This window comes from Bombina bombina, chromosome 2, assembly GCF_027579735.1.
Source record: "Bombina bombina isolate aBomBom1 chromosome 2, aBomBom1.pri, whole genome shotgun sequence".
In the NCBI taxonomy this organism is placed as follows: domain Eukaryota; kingdom Metazoa; phylum Chordata; class Amphibia; order Anura; family Bombinatoridae; genus Bombina; species Bombina bombina.
The window spans coordinates 1,161,078,449-1,161,095,837 of NC_069500.1; the positions used below are offsets into that span (position 1 = coordinate 1,161,078,449).

General features: G+C 33.6%; 1 protein-coding gene across 1 annotated transcript in view; it reads right to left on the reverse strand.

The window, feature by feature from the left end:
• GLRA3 (glycine receptor alpha 3) overlaps nt 1–17,026 on the reverse strand; it is a 450,097-nt gene extending 433,071 nt beyond the window's left edge. Inside the window, exon 1 of the mRNA XM_053703842.1 lies at nt 16,956–17,026. Within this exon, the coding sequence (XP_053559817.1) occupies nt 16,956–17,026 (71 nt within the window). The remainder of the gene's footprint in view (nt 1–16,955) is intronic.
• Between the last annotated feature and the right edge of the window lie 363 nt (nt 17,027–17,389).

Here is a 17,389-nt window from a genome sequence, read left to right on the forward strand (position 1 = left end):
TGTTCAATAAGTCTCATATAGAAAATGATAAGTCTTTATTGACAGTGATGAACCCGTGTATGTGTGTGACAAATCCAAAATTTCCAAATGATGTGAGAAAAAAATGTAAAAGAAAACTATAAAAATAGTAAAAAATAGTATAAAGTCAAAACCAAATAAATAATCCAAGTCAGTGGTGGGTTACTCAGTGTGAAAAAATATAATTTGCTTTTGAAGATAATTGAAGTGAACTTCTGGTGAATCCTAATAATAAAGTCCCATCTATAGGTGAAATCAATTCTTGAAAAATAACATCTACCATTCCCACACTATCCCCACACTGCGTTAGACCTATATATATATATATTAGCCATTTCCATTTAAACACCTTGTCATATAACATATACCTTTTAACTCTTATAAAACTCTTTAATTAAAATTTATATGAACAATTTTTATTAGTGTATATATGAGTGTTACACTTTATTTTAATGTATTTATGTTGTGTTTGGTGCAACTTTTAATTTAGCCCTAACCCTTACGGGAGGTCTTCAGTCACGCTAAAACGACGAGTGCAAATGTAGTTTGCATTTTTGCAGTTGCATTTACTTTCAACTTGTAAGAGAGTACAAGAGAGTAGGATATTGCTATATTGCGCTCATGCTAATTATAGAGCGCCACTCCACTATTTGCCAAACATATAGCTGTGACCAGTAGCAGGTTATTTTTATTTTTTTTAAGTAATGAAAAGAAAGGAATGTATATATACTTCCCTTCTCTTTAAACATGGCAAGGTCTTTAAAACTCTCTCAAGATGGCTAAAACTGACACAGTGTTTCAGATTCCTTAAAAGCCATTTAATATGTAAAAGAATAGCTTGGAAGCTCAGCAGAGATCTCTGATTGCAGTTCTCATGGGATTTACCCAAAACTAGACAGAATGTTTAGTGTTTCATCATGTGGATTCCCTTAGAAAGAAATATGACTTGTCTAAAGCAGCGCTTTGAAAGAACAGACAGTGTTAACATAGCGACACATAGTACTGCTAAAAATACTAATCTAAATGCAACTTTGCAGGCACTTTTAGTTTTTTATTATTATTATTAATATTTTTATTATTCATAGTATTAGTATTAATTTTTACTTATGTTTTAACATATACAAGTGTTCAGAAGCTGATACTAACCAAACATTCTTGCAGATTTAAAGCTCTGAAGGAAAACAATGATATCTGAGAGTAAAATTTAAAAATACTCACTGACATCTCTTCCTTAGCCTACATGCTAATGCTTTGTGAGACCTCTTGCATAACTTCCAACATAAACATTCATAAACCAATAACTCTGTGGCCTGGGGGCAGAGTCTGGGCCATTTAATGGTAGAATCAAGTAAGTCTGAAGTAGAGTATGTCCAGGTGTGCAAAACAAGTGATTTAGGGAGGTCTCAGCCAGGATGGGAGCAATTCTGGACAGGCGTTAGAAAGTGTAAACAGTAGTTGAATAAAGGATTGAGGAACAGTGTTATTAATATGGCATTTTAAAAATATTTGGGTGTATTACAAGTGGCACACTAACATTACCCCACACGTGATATTGAACTATCGTGGCAGCATTACCTTGTGCATGTATTACAAATTAAAAGTAAACGTGACCGCATGTGCTTGCCAGGTTAGCATGTCTAAGTCTTTTCATAAAGGGTTAGAACTAAATTAAAAGTTCCATTAAACACAACATAAATACATTAAAATATACATTTACACTGATATATGCACTATCTAATAAAAATTGTTCATATAAATATTAAATTATTATATATATAAACACATATGTACCATGTATATACATATATTCACTTATGTGTCATTTTTAATCAATATTAAATTTTAATAATGTGTTTTACATTCCAATTTTCCCCAGATATAGGCAAATGTTCTATGTATTTTTAAATAGATATTACTACATGTTAGACATGTGCGGTTCGTTTCGGATTAATTCGGAAATTCGGTAAATTCGGTAAATTCGGAGATTCGGATCGATTCGGATTTCCGAATTAAAATACTTCCGAATCTACCGAATGAATCCGAAATAGCTGCCGTATCTCCGAATAAATCCGAATTAGCTCGGTAAAATTCGGCATTTCCCCATAGGAAACAATGGGAGTTTCGGCTGAAAAAAAACTAACACCGCAGCCCCATTGTTTCCTATGGGGAAACACTAAGTCTGCACCTAACACCCTAACATGTACCCCGAGTCTCTAAACAACCCTAATCTAACACTAATTAACCCCTAATCTGCTGCCTCCGCTATCGCTGACACCTGCATTATTTTATTAACCCCTAATCTGCCGACCGAATATCGCCGCCACCTACATTATAACTATTAACCCCTAATCTGCTGTCCCTAACACCGCCGACTCCTACATTATAGTTATTAACCCCTAATCTGCCCCCCCAACGTCGCCGCAATCTAACTACAAGTATTAACCCCTAATCTGCCGACCCGATATCGCCGCCGCCTACATTATAACTATTAACCCCTAATCTGCTGTCCCTAACACCGCCGACCCCTACATTATAGTTATTAACCCCTAATCTGCCCCCCCCAACGTCGCCGCAATCCTAACTACAAGTATTAACCCCTAATCTGCCGACCTGATATCGCCGCAACCTAAAATTATAACTATTAACCCCTAATCTGCTGTCCCTAACACCGCCGACCCCTACATTATAGTTATTAACCCCTAATCTGCCTCCCCCCAACGTCGCCACAATCTAACTACAAGTATTAACCCCTAATCTGCCGACCGCAAATCGCCGCCACTATAATAAATGTATTAACCCCTAAACCGCCGCACTCCCGCCTCGCAAACACTATAATACATTTTATTAACCCCTAATCTGCCCTCCCTAACATCGCCGCCACCTACCTACAATTATTAACCCCTAATCTCCCGCCCCCATCGTCGCCGCTACTATAATAAGGTTATTAACCCCTAAACCTAAATCTAACCCTAACACTAACACCCCCTAACTTAAATATAATTTAAATAAAACAAAATAAGTTTACTATAGTTAAATAAATGAATCCTATTTAAAACTAAAGACTTACCTGTAAAATAAACCCTAAGATAGCTGCAATATAACTAATAGTTACATTGTAGCTATTTTAGGATTTATTTTTATTTTACAGGCAACTTTGTATTTATTTTAACTAGGTACAATAGTTATTAAATAGTTAATAACTATTTAATAGCTACCTAGTTAAAATAAATACAAATTTACCTGTAAAATAAATCCTAACCTAAGTTACACTAACACCTAACACTACACTATCATTAAATTAACTAAATAAATGATTCCTATTTAAAACTAAATACTTACCTGTAAAATAAACCCTAAGATAGCTGCAATATAACTAATAGTTACATTGTAGCTATTTTAGCATTTATATTTATTTTACAGGCAACTTTGTATTTATTTTAACTAGGTACAAAAGCTATTAAATAGTTATTGACTAATTAATAGCTACCTAGTTAAAATAATTACAAAATTACCTGTAAAATAAATCCTAACCTAAGTTACAATTAAACCTAACACTACACTGTCATTAAATAAATTAACTACAAGTACCTACAATTATCTACAATTAAATAAACTAAAGTACAAAACCCCCCCACTAAATTACAAAAAAAAACAAACACTAAATTACAAAAAATAAAAAAATATTACAAGAATTTTAAACTAATTACACCTAATCTAAGCCCCCTAATAAAATAACAAAGCCCCCCAAAATAAAAAAAAATGCCCTACCCTATACTAAATTACAAAAGTTAACAGCTCTATTACCTTACCAGCCCTGAACAGGGCCCTTTGCGGGGCATGCCTCAAAGAAAACAGCTCTTTTGCCTGTAAAAAAAAAACACAATCCCCCCCCCACATTACAACCCACCACCCACATACCCCTACTCTAACCCAAACCCCCCTTAAATAAACCTAACACTACCCCCCTGAAGATCTCCCTACCTTGAGTCGTGTTCACCCAGCCGGGACGAAGTCTTCATCCAATGGGGCAGAAGAGGACATCCAGACCGGCAGAAGTCTTCATCCAATGGGGCAGAAGAGGACATCCAGACCGGCAGAAGTCTTCATCCAAGCGGGGCAAGAAGAGGTCTTCCATCCATCATACAAGTACCAAAATACAAACAAACACTAAATTACCAAAAATAATAAAATATTACAATAATTTTAAACTAATTACACCTAATCTAAGCCCCCTACTAGCTATTAATATAGCTTCAATATAACTAATAGTTACATTGTAGCTATTTTAGGATTTATATGTATTTTACAGGCAACTTTGTATTTATTTTAACTAGGTACAATAGTTATTAAATAGTTAATAACTATTTAATAACTACCTAGCTAAAATAAATACAAATTTACCTGTAAAATAAATCATAACCTAAGTTACAATTACACCTAACACTACACTATCATTAAATTAACTAAATAAATGAATCCTATATAAAACTAAAGACTTACCTGTAAAATAAACCCTAATATAGCTGCAATATAACTAATAGTTACATTGTAGCTATTTTAGCATTTATATTTATTGTACAGGCAACTTTGTATTCATTTTAACTAGGTTCAATAGCTATTAAATAGATACTGACTATTTAATAGCTACCTAGTTAAAATAATTACAAAATTACCTGTAAAATAAATCCTAACCTAAGTTACAATTAAACCTAACACTACACTATCATTAAATAAATTAACTACAAGTACCTACAATTAAATACAATTAAAAAAACTAAACTAAAGTACAAACCCCCGCCCACTAAATTACAAAAAATAAAAAAAATATTACAAGAATTTTAAACTAATTACACCTAATCTAAGCCCCCTAATAAAATAACAAAGCCCCCCAAAATAAAAAAAATGCCCTAACCTATACTAAATTACAAAAGTTAACAGCTCTATTACCTTACCAGCCCTGAACAGGGCCCTTTGCGGGGCATGCCCCAAAGAAAACAGCTCTTTTGCCTGTAAAAAAAACCCACAATCCCCCCCCCCACATTACAACCCACCACCCACATACCCCTACTCTAACCCAAACCCCCCTTAAATAAACCTAACACTACCCCCCTGAAGATCTCCCTACCTTGAGTCGTGTTCACCCAGCCGGGCCGAAGTCTTCATCCGATGGGGCAGAAGAGGACATCCAGACCGGCAGAAGTCTTCATCCAAGCGGGGCAAGAAGAGGTCTTCCATCCATCAGAAAAGTACAAAAAAACAAACAAACACTAAATTAGCAAAAATAATAAAATATTACAATAATTTTAAACTAATTACACCTAATCTAAGCCCCCTACTAGCTATTAATATAGCTACAATATAACTAATAGTTACATTGTAGCTATTTTAGGATTTATATTTATTTTACAGGCAACTTTGTATTTATTTTAACTAGGTACAATAGCTATTAAATAGTTAATAACTACCTAGCTAAAATAAATACAAATTTACCTGTAAAATAAACCCTAACCTAAGTTACAATTACACCTAACACTACACTGTCATTAAATTAACTAAATAAATTAATCCTATATAAAACTAAATACTTACCTGTAAAATAAACCCTAATATAGCTACAATATAACTAATAGTTACATTGTAGCTATTTTAGCATTTATATTTATTTTACAGGCAACTTTGTATTTATTTTAACTAGGTACAATAGCTATTACATAGTTATTGACTAATTAATAGCTACCTAGTTAAAATAATTACAAAATTACCTGTAAAATAAATCCTAACCTAAGTTACTATTAAACCTAACACTACACTATCATTAAATAAATTAACTACAAGTACCTACAATTAAATACAATGAAATAAACTAAACTAAAGTACAAAAAAAAACAAACACTAAATTACAAAAAATAAAAAAAAATACAAGAATTTTAAACTAATTACACCTAATCTAAGCCCCCTAATAAAATAACAAAGCCCCCCAAAATAAAAAAATGCCCTACCCTATACTAAATTACAAAAGTAATCAGCTCTATTACCTTACCAGCCCTGAACAGGGCCTTTTGCGGGGCATGCCCCAAAGAAAACAGCTCTTTTGCCTGTAAAAAAAAACACAATACCCCCCCCACATTACAACCCACCACCCACATACCCCTACTCTAACCCAAACCCCCCTTAAATAAACCTAACACTACCCCCCTGAAGATCTCTCTACCGTGTCTTCACCCAGCGGGCCGAAGTCTTCATCCAATCGGGCAGAAGAGGACATCCAGACCGGCAGAAGTCTTCATCCAAGCGGGGCAAGAAGAGGTCTTCCATCCATCAGAAGTCTTGATCCAGGCGGCATCTTCTCTGTTCATCCATCCGGAGCGGAGCGGCAGCATCCTGAAGACATCCCACGCAGAGCATCCTCTTCTTTCTTGATCCGACGACTAGGTGACTGTACCTTTAAGTGACGTCATCCAAGATGGCGTCCCTTGAATTCCGATTGGCTGATAGGATTCTATCAGCCAATCGGAATTAAGGTAGGAAAAATCTGATTGGCTGATTCAATCAGCCAATCAGATTCAAGTTCAATCCGATTGGCTGATGGAATCAGCCAATCAGATTGACCTCGCATTCTATTGGCTGTTCCGATCAGCCAATAAAATGCGAGCTCAATCTGATTGGCTGATTGGATCAGCCAATCGGATTGAACTTGAATCTGATTGGCTGATTCAATCAGCCAATCAGATTTTTTTAACTTAATTCCGATTGGCTGATAGAATCCTATCAGCCAATCGGAATTCGGCGGACGCCATCTTGGATGACGTCACTTAAAGGTACAGTCACCTAGTCGTCGGATCAAGAAAGAAGAGGATGCTCTGCGTGGGATGTCTTCAGGATGCTGCCGCTCCGCTCCGGATGGATGAACAGAGAAGATGCCGCCTGGATCAAGACTTCTGATGGATGGAAGACCTCTTCTTGCCCCGCTTGGATGAAGACTTCTGCCGGTCTGGATGTCCTCTTCTGCCCGATCGGATGAAGACTTCGGCCCGCTGGGTGAAGACACGGTAGAGAGATCTTCAGGGGGGTAGTGTTAGGTTTATTTAAGGGGGGTTTGGGTTAGAGTAGGGGTATGTGGGTGGTGGGTTGTAATGTGGGGGGGGGGGTATTGTGTTTTTTTTTACAGGCAAAAGAGCTGTTTTCTTTGGGGCATGCCCCCGCAAAAGGCCCTTTTAAGGGCTGGTAAGGTAATAGAGCTGATTACTTTTGTAATTTAGTATAGGGTAGGGCATTTTTTTATTTTGGGGGGCTTTGTTATTTTATTAGGGGGCTTAGATTAGGTGTAATTAGTTTAAAATTCTTGTAATTTTTTTTATTTTTTGTAATTTAGTGTTTGTTTTTTTTGTACTTTAGTTTAGTTTATTTCATTGTATTTAATTGTAGGTACTTGTAGTTAATTTATTTAATGATAGTGTAGTGTTAGGTTTAATAGTAACTTAGGTTAGGATTTATTTTACTGGTAATTTTGTAATTATTTTAACTAGGTAGCTATTAAACAGTAAATATCTATTTAATAGCTATTGTACCTAGTTAAAATAAATACAAAGTTGCCTGTAAAATAAATATAAATGCTAAAATAGCTACAATGTAACTATTAGTTATATTGTAGCTATATTAGGGTTTATTTTACAGGTAAGTATTTAGTTTTATATAGGATTAATTTATTTAGTTAATTTAATGACAGTGTAGTGTTAGGTGTAATTGTAACTTAGGTTAGGGTTTATTTTACAGGTAAATTTGTATTTATTTTAGCTAGGTAGTTATTAACTATTTAATAGCTATTGTACCTAGTTAAAATAAATACAAAGTTGCCTGTAAAATAAATATAAATCCTAAAATAGCTACAATGTAACTATTAGTTATATTGTAGCTATATTAATAGCTAGTAGGGGGCTTAGATTAGGTGTAATTAGTTTAAAATTATTGTAATATTTTATTATTTTTGCTAATTTAGTGTTTGTTTGTTTGTTTTTTTGTACTTTTCTGATGGATGGAAGACCTCTTCTTGCCCCGCTTGGATGAAGACTTCTGCCGGTCTGGATGTCCTCTTCTGCCCCATCGGATGAAGACTTCGGCCCGGCTGGGTGAACACGACTCAAGGTAGGGAGATCTTCAGGGGGGTAGTGTTAGGTTTATTTAAGGGGGGTTTGGGTTAGAGTAGGGGTATGTGGGTGGTGGGTTGTAATGTGGGGGGGGGGATTGTGTTTTTTTTTTACAGGCAAAAGAGCTGTTTTCTTTGGGGCATGCCCCGCAAAGGGCCCTGTTCAGGGCTGGTAAGGTAATAGAGCTGTTAACTTTTGTAATTTAGTATAGGGTAGGGCATTTTTTTTATTTTGGGGGGCTTTGTTATTTTATTAGGGGGCTTAGATTAGGTGTAATTAGTTTAAAATTCTTGTAATATTTTTTTTATTTTTTGTAATTTAGTGGGCGGGGGTTTGCACTTTAGTTTAGTTTTTTTAATTGTATTTAATTGTAGGTACTTGTAGTTAATTTATTTAATGATAGTGTAGTGTTAGGTTTAATTGTAACTTAGGTTAGGATTTTTTTTCAGGTAATTTTGTAATTATTTTAACTAGGTAGCTATTAAATAGTCAGTATCTATTTAATAGCTATTGAACCTAGTTAAAATGAATACAAAGTTGCCTGTACAATAAATATAAATGCTAAAATAGCTACAATGTAACTATTAGTTATATTGCAGCTATATTAGGGTTTATTTTACAGGTAAGTCTTTAGTTTTATATAGGATTCATTTATTTAGTAAATTTAATGATAGTGTAATGTTAGGTGTAATTGTAACTTAGGTTATGATTTATTTTACAGGTAAATTTGTATTTATTTTAGCTAGGTAGTTATTAAATAGTTATTAACTATTTAATAGCTATTGTACCTAGTTAAAATAAATACAAAGTTGCCTGTAAAATAAATATAAATCCTAAAATAGCTACAATGTAACTATTAGTTATATTGAAGCTATATTAATAGCTAGTAGGGGGCTTAGATTAGGTGTAATTAGTTTAAAATTATTGTAATATTTTATTATTTTTTGTAATTTAGTGTTTGTTTGTATTTTGGTACTTGTATGATGGATGGAAGACCTCTTCTTGCCCCGCTTGGATGAAGACTTCTGCCGGTCTGGATGTCCTCTTCTGCCCCATCGGATGAAGACTTCGGCCCGGCTGGGTGAACACGACTCAAGGTAGGGAGATCTTCAGGGGGGTAGTGTTAGGTTTATTTAAGGGGGGTTTGGGTTAGAGTAGGGGTATGTGGGTGGTGGGTTGTAATGTGGGGGGGGATTGTGTTTTTTTTTTACAGGCAAAAGAGCTGTTTTCTTTGGGGCATGCCCCGCAAAGGGCCCTGTTCAGGGCTGGTAAGGTAATAGAGCTGTTAACTTTTGTAATTTAGTATAGGGTAGGGCATTTTTTTTATTTTGGGGGGCTTTGTTATTTTATTAGGGGGCTTAGATTAGGTGTAATTAGTTTGAAATTCTTGTAATATTTTTTATTTTTTGTAATTTAGTGTTTGTTTTTTTTTTGTAATTTAGTGGGGGGGGTTTGTACTTTAGTTTATTTAATTGTAGATAATTGTAGGTACTTGTAGTTAATTTATTTAATGACAGTGTAGTGTTAGGTTTAATTGTAACTTAGGTTAGGATTTATTTTACAGGTAATTTTGTAATTATTTTAACTAGGTAGCTATTAAATAGTCAATATCTATTTAATAGCTATTGTACCTAGTTAAAATAAATACAAAGTTGCCTGTAAAATAAATATAAATGCTAAAATAGCTACAATGTAATTATTATTTATATTGCAGCTATATTAGGGTTTATTTTACAGGTAAGTATTTTGTTTTAAATATGATTAATTTATTTAGTTAATTTAATGATAGTGTAGTGTTAGGTGTAATTGTAACTTAGGTTAGGATTTATTTTACAGGGAAATTTGTATTTATTTTAGCTAGGTAGTTATTAAATAGTTATTAACTATTTAATAACTATTGTACCTAGTTAAAATAAATACAAAGTTGCCTGTAAAATACATATAAATCCTAAAATAGCTACAATGTAACTATTAGTTATATTGCAGCTATCTTAGGGTTTATTTTACAGGTAAGTCTTTAGTTTTAAATAGGATTCATTTATTTAACTATAGTAAATTTATTTCGTTTTATTTAAATTATATTTAAGTTAGGGGGTGTTAGTGTTAGGGTTAGATTTAGGTTTAGGGGTTAATAACCTTATTATAGTAGCGGCGACGATGGGGGCGGGAGATTAGGGGTTAATAATTGTAGGTAGGTGGCGGCGATGTTAGGGAGGGCAGATTAGGGGTTAATAAAATGTATTATAGTGTTTGCGAGGCGGGAGTGCGGCGGTTTAGGGGTTAATACATTTATTATAGTGGCGGCGATTTGCGGTCGGCAGATTAGGGGTTAATACTTGTAGTTAGATTGTGGCGACGTTGGGGGGAGGCAGATTAGGGGTTAATAACTATAATGTAGGGGTCGGCGGTGTTAGGGACAGCAGATTAGGGGTTAATAGTTATAATGTAGGCGGCGGCGATATCGGGTCGGCAGATTAGGGGTTAATACTTGTAGTTAGATTGCGGCGACGTTGGGGGGGGCAGATTAGGGGTTAATAACTATAATGTAGGGGTCGGCGGTGTTAGGGACAGCAGATTAGGGGTTAATAGCTATAATGTAGGCGGCGGCGATATCGGGTCGGCAGATTAGGGGTTAATACTTGTAGTTAGATTGCGGCGACGTTGGGGGAGGCAGATTAGGGGTTAATAACTATAATGTAGGGGTCGGCGGTGTTAGGGACAGCAGATTAGGGGTTAATAGTTATAATGTAGGCGGCGGCGATATCGGGTCGGCAGATTAGGGGTTAATACTTGTAGTTAGATTGCGGCGACGTTGGGGGAGGCAGATTAGGGGTTAATAACTATAATGTAGGGGTCGGCGGTGTTAGGGACAGCAGATTAGGGGTTAATAGCTATAATGTAGGCGGCGGCGATATCCGATCGGCAGATTAGGGGTTAAATAATGTTATTATAGGGTTTGCGATGTGGGGGGGCCTCGGTTTAGTGGTTCATAGGTAGTTTATGGGTGTTAGTGTACTAAAAACATACCGAATTTCGGAACGGAATAGAACCGAATTCAGCCGAATCCGAATAAATCCGAAACGAATTTATTCGGATCCGAATAAATCCGAAACGAATTTATTCAAATTTTGCCGAATCAGATTCGATCCGAAACGAAATTCGAAAAGTCCGAATCGATCCGAACCGAAAACAAACCGAATTTTTTAGCGGTGCACATGTCTACTACATGTACCTATATATATTCATATATATGTATATACACACACACACACACACACATATATATATATATATATATATATATATAATATATGTGTGTGTGTGTATATATATATATATATATATATATTTTACAAAACAAACATCAGAGAGATATATATCTATATCTATCTATCTATCTATCTATCTATCTATATATATATATATATAAAAGTATATATTTAAAAGTGAATAGAACATTTTCTTCTATGTGAAGAACATTAGAATGTAAAATATTTATAACTATTTTTGGGTTTTCGCTGTTGGTCTTATGTGTGTCAGGTTAGTTTTGAGGGGCATTGCAATACATTAACAAACAAAACAAAAAAACATTTAAAACAAAAGATACGTTACTTCATTTGTGTCTTAAATACACTATTATATAGAAAAATGAAAAATATAAGGTTTAAAGGAAATACAAATTCACAATTAATTTAGCACTACATACACATGCTCTGATCTTGCTGTATGAGCAAAAAATGCAGAAACATTTTTAAAATCAAATGTCAAATTTGCTAACAGTAAAATACAAAATGTCCTGATCTGGTAAGCTCAACAAAAATATTCTTTAAGCCCGTTTTTTTAAAAATACTATTAAGAACAGGGGCACTTTGATTCATCAAATGTTACAAATCAGCTGTTTTGATTAAAAACTTAACTTTTTTTTCTTTTCACAGCCAGAGCAGCTTCCCCCTCCTGGAAATCCTCTCTTCACACGTCAGCAATGACTAATCCGGCTTCCTCCAATCATGGCTTTCCCCCCAGGGTAGTCATTGCTGTGATTGGAGGAAGCCGGATTAGTCATTACTGACGTGTGAAGAGAGGATTTCCAGGAGGGGGAAGCTGCTCTGGCTGTGAAAAGAAAAAAAGGTAAGTTTTTAATCAAAACGGCTGGTTTGTAAACTTTGATGAATGAAAGTACACATGTTTTTAATAGTATTTTTAAAAAACGGGCTTTCATTCATCAAAGTTTACCTTCACTTTAAAATAAAATTTGGTTTCACTCTCAAACTAAAGTTCTATTTAGACTTGAGTAACTACTCTTTGGGGGAGGTCTGAGATCAAAAACTTATAAACTCCAGAGACAGAGTCTTGCAGATAAATTAGTAAATTTGCTAGGTGCTACTTTAACAAAATAGGCACGGATTTTAAAATGTTGTGTACATTTGAAAGCAGCAAAAAACATGTATATAAGAAGTTTTTCTCCCTAATAATGTGTATACTATTTAAAGGGTCAGACTCATTTCATTAGCAGAGCTGTGCGAAGAGCTTTGTATGGGGTTTCTTGAAGTTTTTAAATCTATGTCCATTTCATTCCTTCTGAAATTCTGGTTTATTATGTGGTTCTTGAATAGATGCACATCATGCAAACTCTGTTATAATCGTTAGACATAAAAATGTATTTAAACATATTATTCATTAATAATTGATTTGGAACCAATAAGGCTCTTTGCTTTACTTTAACAAGACTGTGTATATTTTGATTTGTAGATGTCTAAAAATCATAAACAAATCTGGTTTCTTATATTTTTTTGTATATTTATCCAATTCAATGGTAAGAAAATCAGATTTTCCAATTATATTTGTAATCACACGGTGGAACTTCTAATGGATTTGACTCCCAAAAAAGGAAGCCAACCCCCCCCCCCCCCACCCACACACACACTGAAATTGAATATAAAGTTTTGTGCAGTAAATTCAAGTGGGCTGGAATGAGGGCCCAAAATAGCCTTCTTTATAAATGTGAGACCAGTTGTAATAGCATATAGCAAGTAGGTTACATATATAATAATGTATATTTAATGCACTTAAATGGTCTTTAAATGAAGCCCCATGATATGTAAATGCAGATACCTTTTTACTTTATTATTTATACAAAACTAGTTAAAGGGAAACTAAACCCAATTTTTTTCTTTAATGATTCAGATAGAGCATGCAATTTTAAGCAACTTTCTGATTTACTCCTATTATAAATTTGTCTTTATTTTCTTGCTATCTTTATTTCAAAAGCAGGAAAGTAAAGCTTAGGAGACGACCCATTATTGGTTCAGAACCTGGGTTATGCTTGCTTATTGGTTTGCTAAATGTAGCCACCAATAAGCAAGCGATATCCAGTTTGCTGAACCTAAAATGGACTGGCTCCTAAGCTTTACAGTCCTACTTTTTAACTAAAGATACCAAGAGAACGAAGAAAAATTGATAATAGGAATAAATTAGAAAGTTGCTTAAAGGGTCAGTATATTCAGACGTTGTAAAAGCTAACGTTAACCTCCTCTATATCCTTACATTAGAACCGCATTGTTCATTTTGAAAAAAAAAAAAATTTCTAATATGTTTTATGAACTAATAATTATTGCAGCCTAACCGTTACTCAACGTCCGTTCTCCAACACCTTCACGGCATCTCAAATGTGGGCGGTATAGACTGACTCTGTACTTCCCACATGCAAATTATGTGATGCCCATTTTTCCTCCCACTGAAGCTCGCTCACGCTTGGAAGCATAGATTGCTTGAAGTGAACCTATGATTTTGGGCATGCGCATAACTAGGAATAGAGGAAACCAGAAGCAGATGAAGTCATCGTGCACGCATTCGCATAGCAGGTACATAGCGCAACAGATATCACCACTATGGGCGCCATGTACTAAGCTTCGAAGTGACCGTCCGTCTGTACTTCCGCGTCAAAATTCACTCACGATCTGCTTCTCGTATGTACCAACCTGCGATCTGGTGCGAATGCCGGCGGGTTATTTCGATACGGTCTGTGCGAAAAAATTGACGCCTTAGTACATGGCGCCCTATAGGTTGATTGCAAATTCTTGAAATAAATTTTAAAAAAGCGGCGGTCATAGAGGCGGACAGTGAATACACAAGGGGTAAAAGTTTGACAATAAAATATATAGGATAAAAACTTTTTGTTTTACACTTTGATGAATGAAACTTATGTTAAATACATGTTGCACGTGTAATTTTGACGGTTCAATTTCAGAGTATACTGTCCCTTTAAAATTGCATGCGCTATCTGAATAATGAAATAAAGAATTTGGGTTTAGTATCCCTTTAACTGCTTATTTACTAATATTTGAGTTACCAACAAGTTACCTTTGCACTGATTATAAAAAGCCCATTCTTGAAATAAAGGGAAACAATATGTTGTTTGATCCCAATAATAGCTAACAAACAATCATTTAAACATATTTAATGCAAATTATTTTTGATTCACATCATATTATACTTGTAAAGAATGTGTGTTTTAACAAATAAGGTACCTTTGCTTTCTTCCAATAAATGTAATAACCCCAGTCTACTTAAAAATATAAACCAACTGTGCAAAGATAATAACTCCAAGTGACATTTAACAATATTTTATTCATACAGAGTGTCCGATGCAGTTATTGAACTTACATTATGCAATGTCCTTTCCCAATGTCAGCGTATCCTTTATTGTTTTCCCTGTGTTGTAAAATGTATCTATAGATTGAGATTTTTCTAATTTATGTTTACTACAGGAATTGGTAGTAAAAGATCATGAAGTTGTACAAGATTTATTATCATTTTTGTCTAACATATAATGTGGAGCACAGTATACTAATAGATTTTACAGCATATTGGAACCTACAGACTATGCACTATTTTATAAATAATGGCACATCTAGAAATTTGATTCAGTCATTTACTAAGTGTAGTATTTATCAAAATAAATAATAACAAAAAACCCTTACTTAAAAATTTAATTTAAAAATGACAGATTGTTTTTGATTACACAAAGTAATAAGTGTTTCTAACCAACAGTTATATTTTACATTTGTTCCAAAGACGTGTATAGACTGTAAAGTGAGATGTCTTTAGCAATACATCATTTCATTCTGAAACACATTAACACAGAAACATAGCTACAACACATAAATTGAGACTGAGTGTTATAGTCTCCACATGAAATGACATTGACAATATTGGATCTAGCCCTGTGGCTAAATTAAAAAAATATAAGCTAGAAACTTTGGCTTTAGACTAGAAGCTGTTTGTGACCTTGAACAATCTGTATTACCTTCTTACTTCTGTTACAAAATGAGATTATAGGACCACTGGGGCATTAATTCATGGCCCATTAATTATTCATAACCATTTCTGGATAGCATTATTTAAATAAAATCTCCCTAAAGAAAAAAAAAAAAAACATCTGGTGTGAACAAAGCAATCTCAAAATGTTATGTCACTATGCAAATATAGATTGTGGCTTTAAAATATTGAAGAATTGTATGTAACCAAAAAGTATAACAACCTTGACAAAAAGTAGAAATTGCATATCCCATTATCAGCAAATATTACTTCATATTGTTTTTCTTATTTTAGAATCTAAGAAAGTTATTTTGCAATTTTTCTCAAAATAAACTAAAGCCTTACCATCAAAACAGTAATACATAATATTACAATAATACAGATAACTCAATGTAAAATGTAAAATTGACTTAGGAGTCCATGCTTTTCTACCCACTGAAAAGTATTTAATTTTTTTTTGAAGAAAACAAGATATGAAATAAATTTTAGTATTAAATTGTAACACAAACCATAGACACAGTAAAATGATCTTACCTAATTAAACAAATTGGTTTGCATTTTTTTTAAATCTTCAGCTAAGTGCTCTCTTAATCAAGGATGGTCAAGATATTGATTTCATACACCCATTTATAATATAAATTACTCCTTTCAGCTAAATTGCAATATGCACTGTGACATTTACTAGTGCATGCATAATCTATTTGATATGTATCTATATATGTATATATATATATATATATATATATATATATATATATATATATATATATATATATATATAGTCTATCAAAAGTACAAGCACTCTCCAGGTCTTTTATTCCATCCCCATTTACTGTGTGCAGTAGTAACATTTTGGGGTTTTACCCCCGTCTTCAGACAAACAACAATCCATATATATATATATATATATTTATATATTTATATTTATATATATATATATATATATATATATATAGATATATACATATGCACACACACACACACATATATATATATATATATATATATACATATATATATATATATATATATATATATATATATATATATATATATATATTATATATATATATTATACAGATTGAAATACTATTGTTTTGATGTCACTAATAGGAAATATTTTTTTCTAAAAAGCTCTTATTCTTTACTGTTACTTTTGAACTCGTTAATTTTTGTTTTTTAAATACTGCAATATTTCCTTACATTAAATAACCTTATATTGTTCCATGTGTCTTGCATAAAGTATATATACACGTTAATTTCCCAAGTTTCTTAGAAAATGTGTATCCTCATAGAAATTTGGCTTATTCTCAGAAAAAATAACTCACAGCAAGTCATAACGTTGTAATGTAACTTAAAACAAATACCCATTTGAGTGTTATGATACAATTATATATTTAAAGAAACAAGAGATTTACAAACATCAACTTGTGGATTTACATAATATTGCAGCTTTGTTAAAAGAGAGATTTGTACCTGAGCAAAAGTGCTGCTTCCCAGAAATAAAATCCCGACACAGCTGTTAAGATGCACCTGGTACGGGCCATTGTTTGCTGTAAGAGGTAGTAGAATTAAAATCATCAAAATAACAGAAGACAAGAAAGGCTACACCGAGAAAAGACAGGATGTAAGATACGCGCTAGTTTCAGCACCCCTGACAGCTCCAACTCCAGTTTCCTTGTAATTCCAAACAGTAATCCACGAATCAGTTGAGTTTGCAAGTAAATTGTGCTCTTGTTATAGAGGTTATTTAAATAAAACCAAGATTTAAAAAAAAAACTCTAAACTAATCCATAGTAGAAATTAAAATGTAAGTAAAAGAATCCAGACCTCTCATGGACATTCCTATACACTGAAACTACCAATGCTGAGGAAGGAGGCTGGATTATAGCCCATTCTGTATCCCAGTA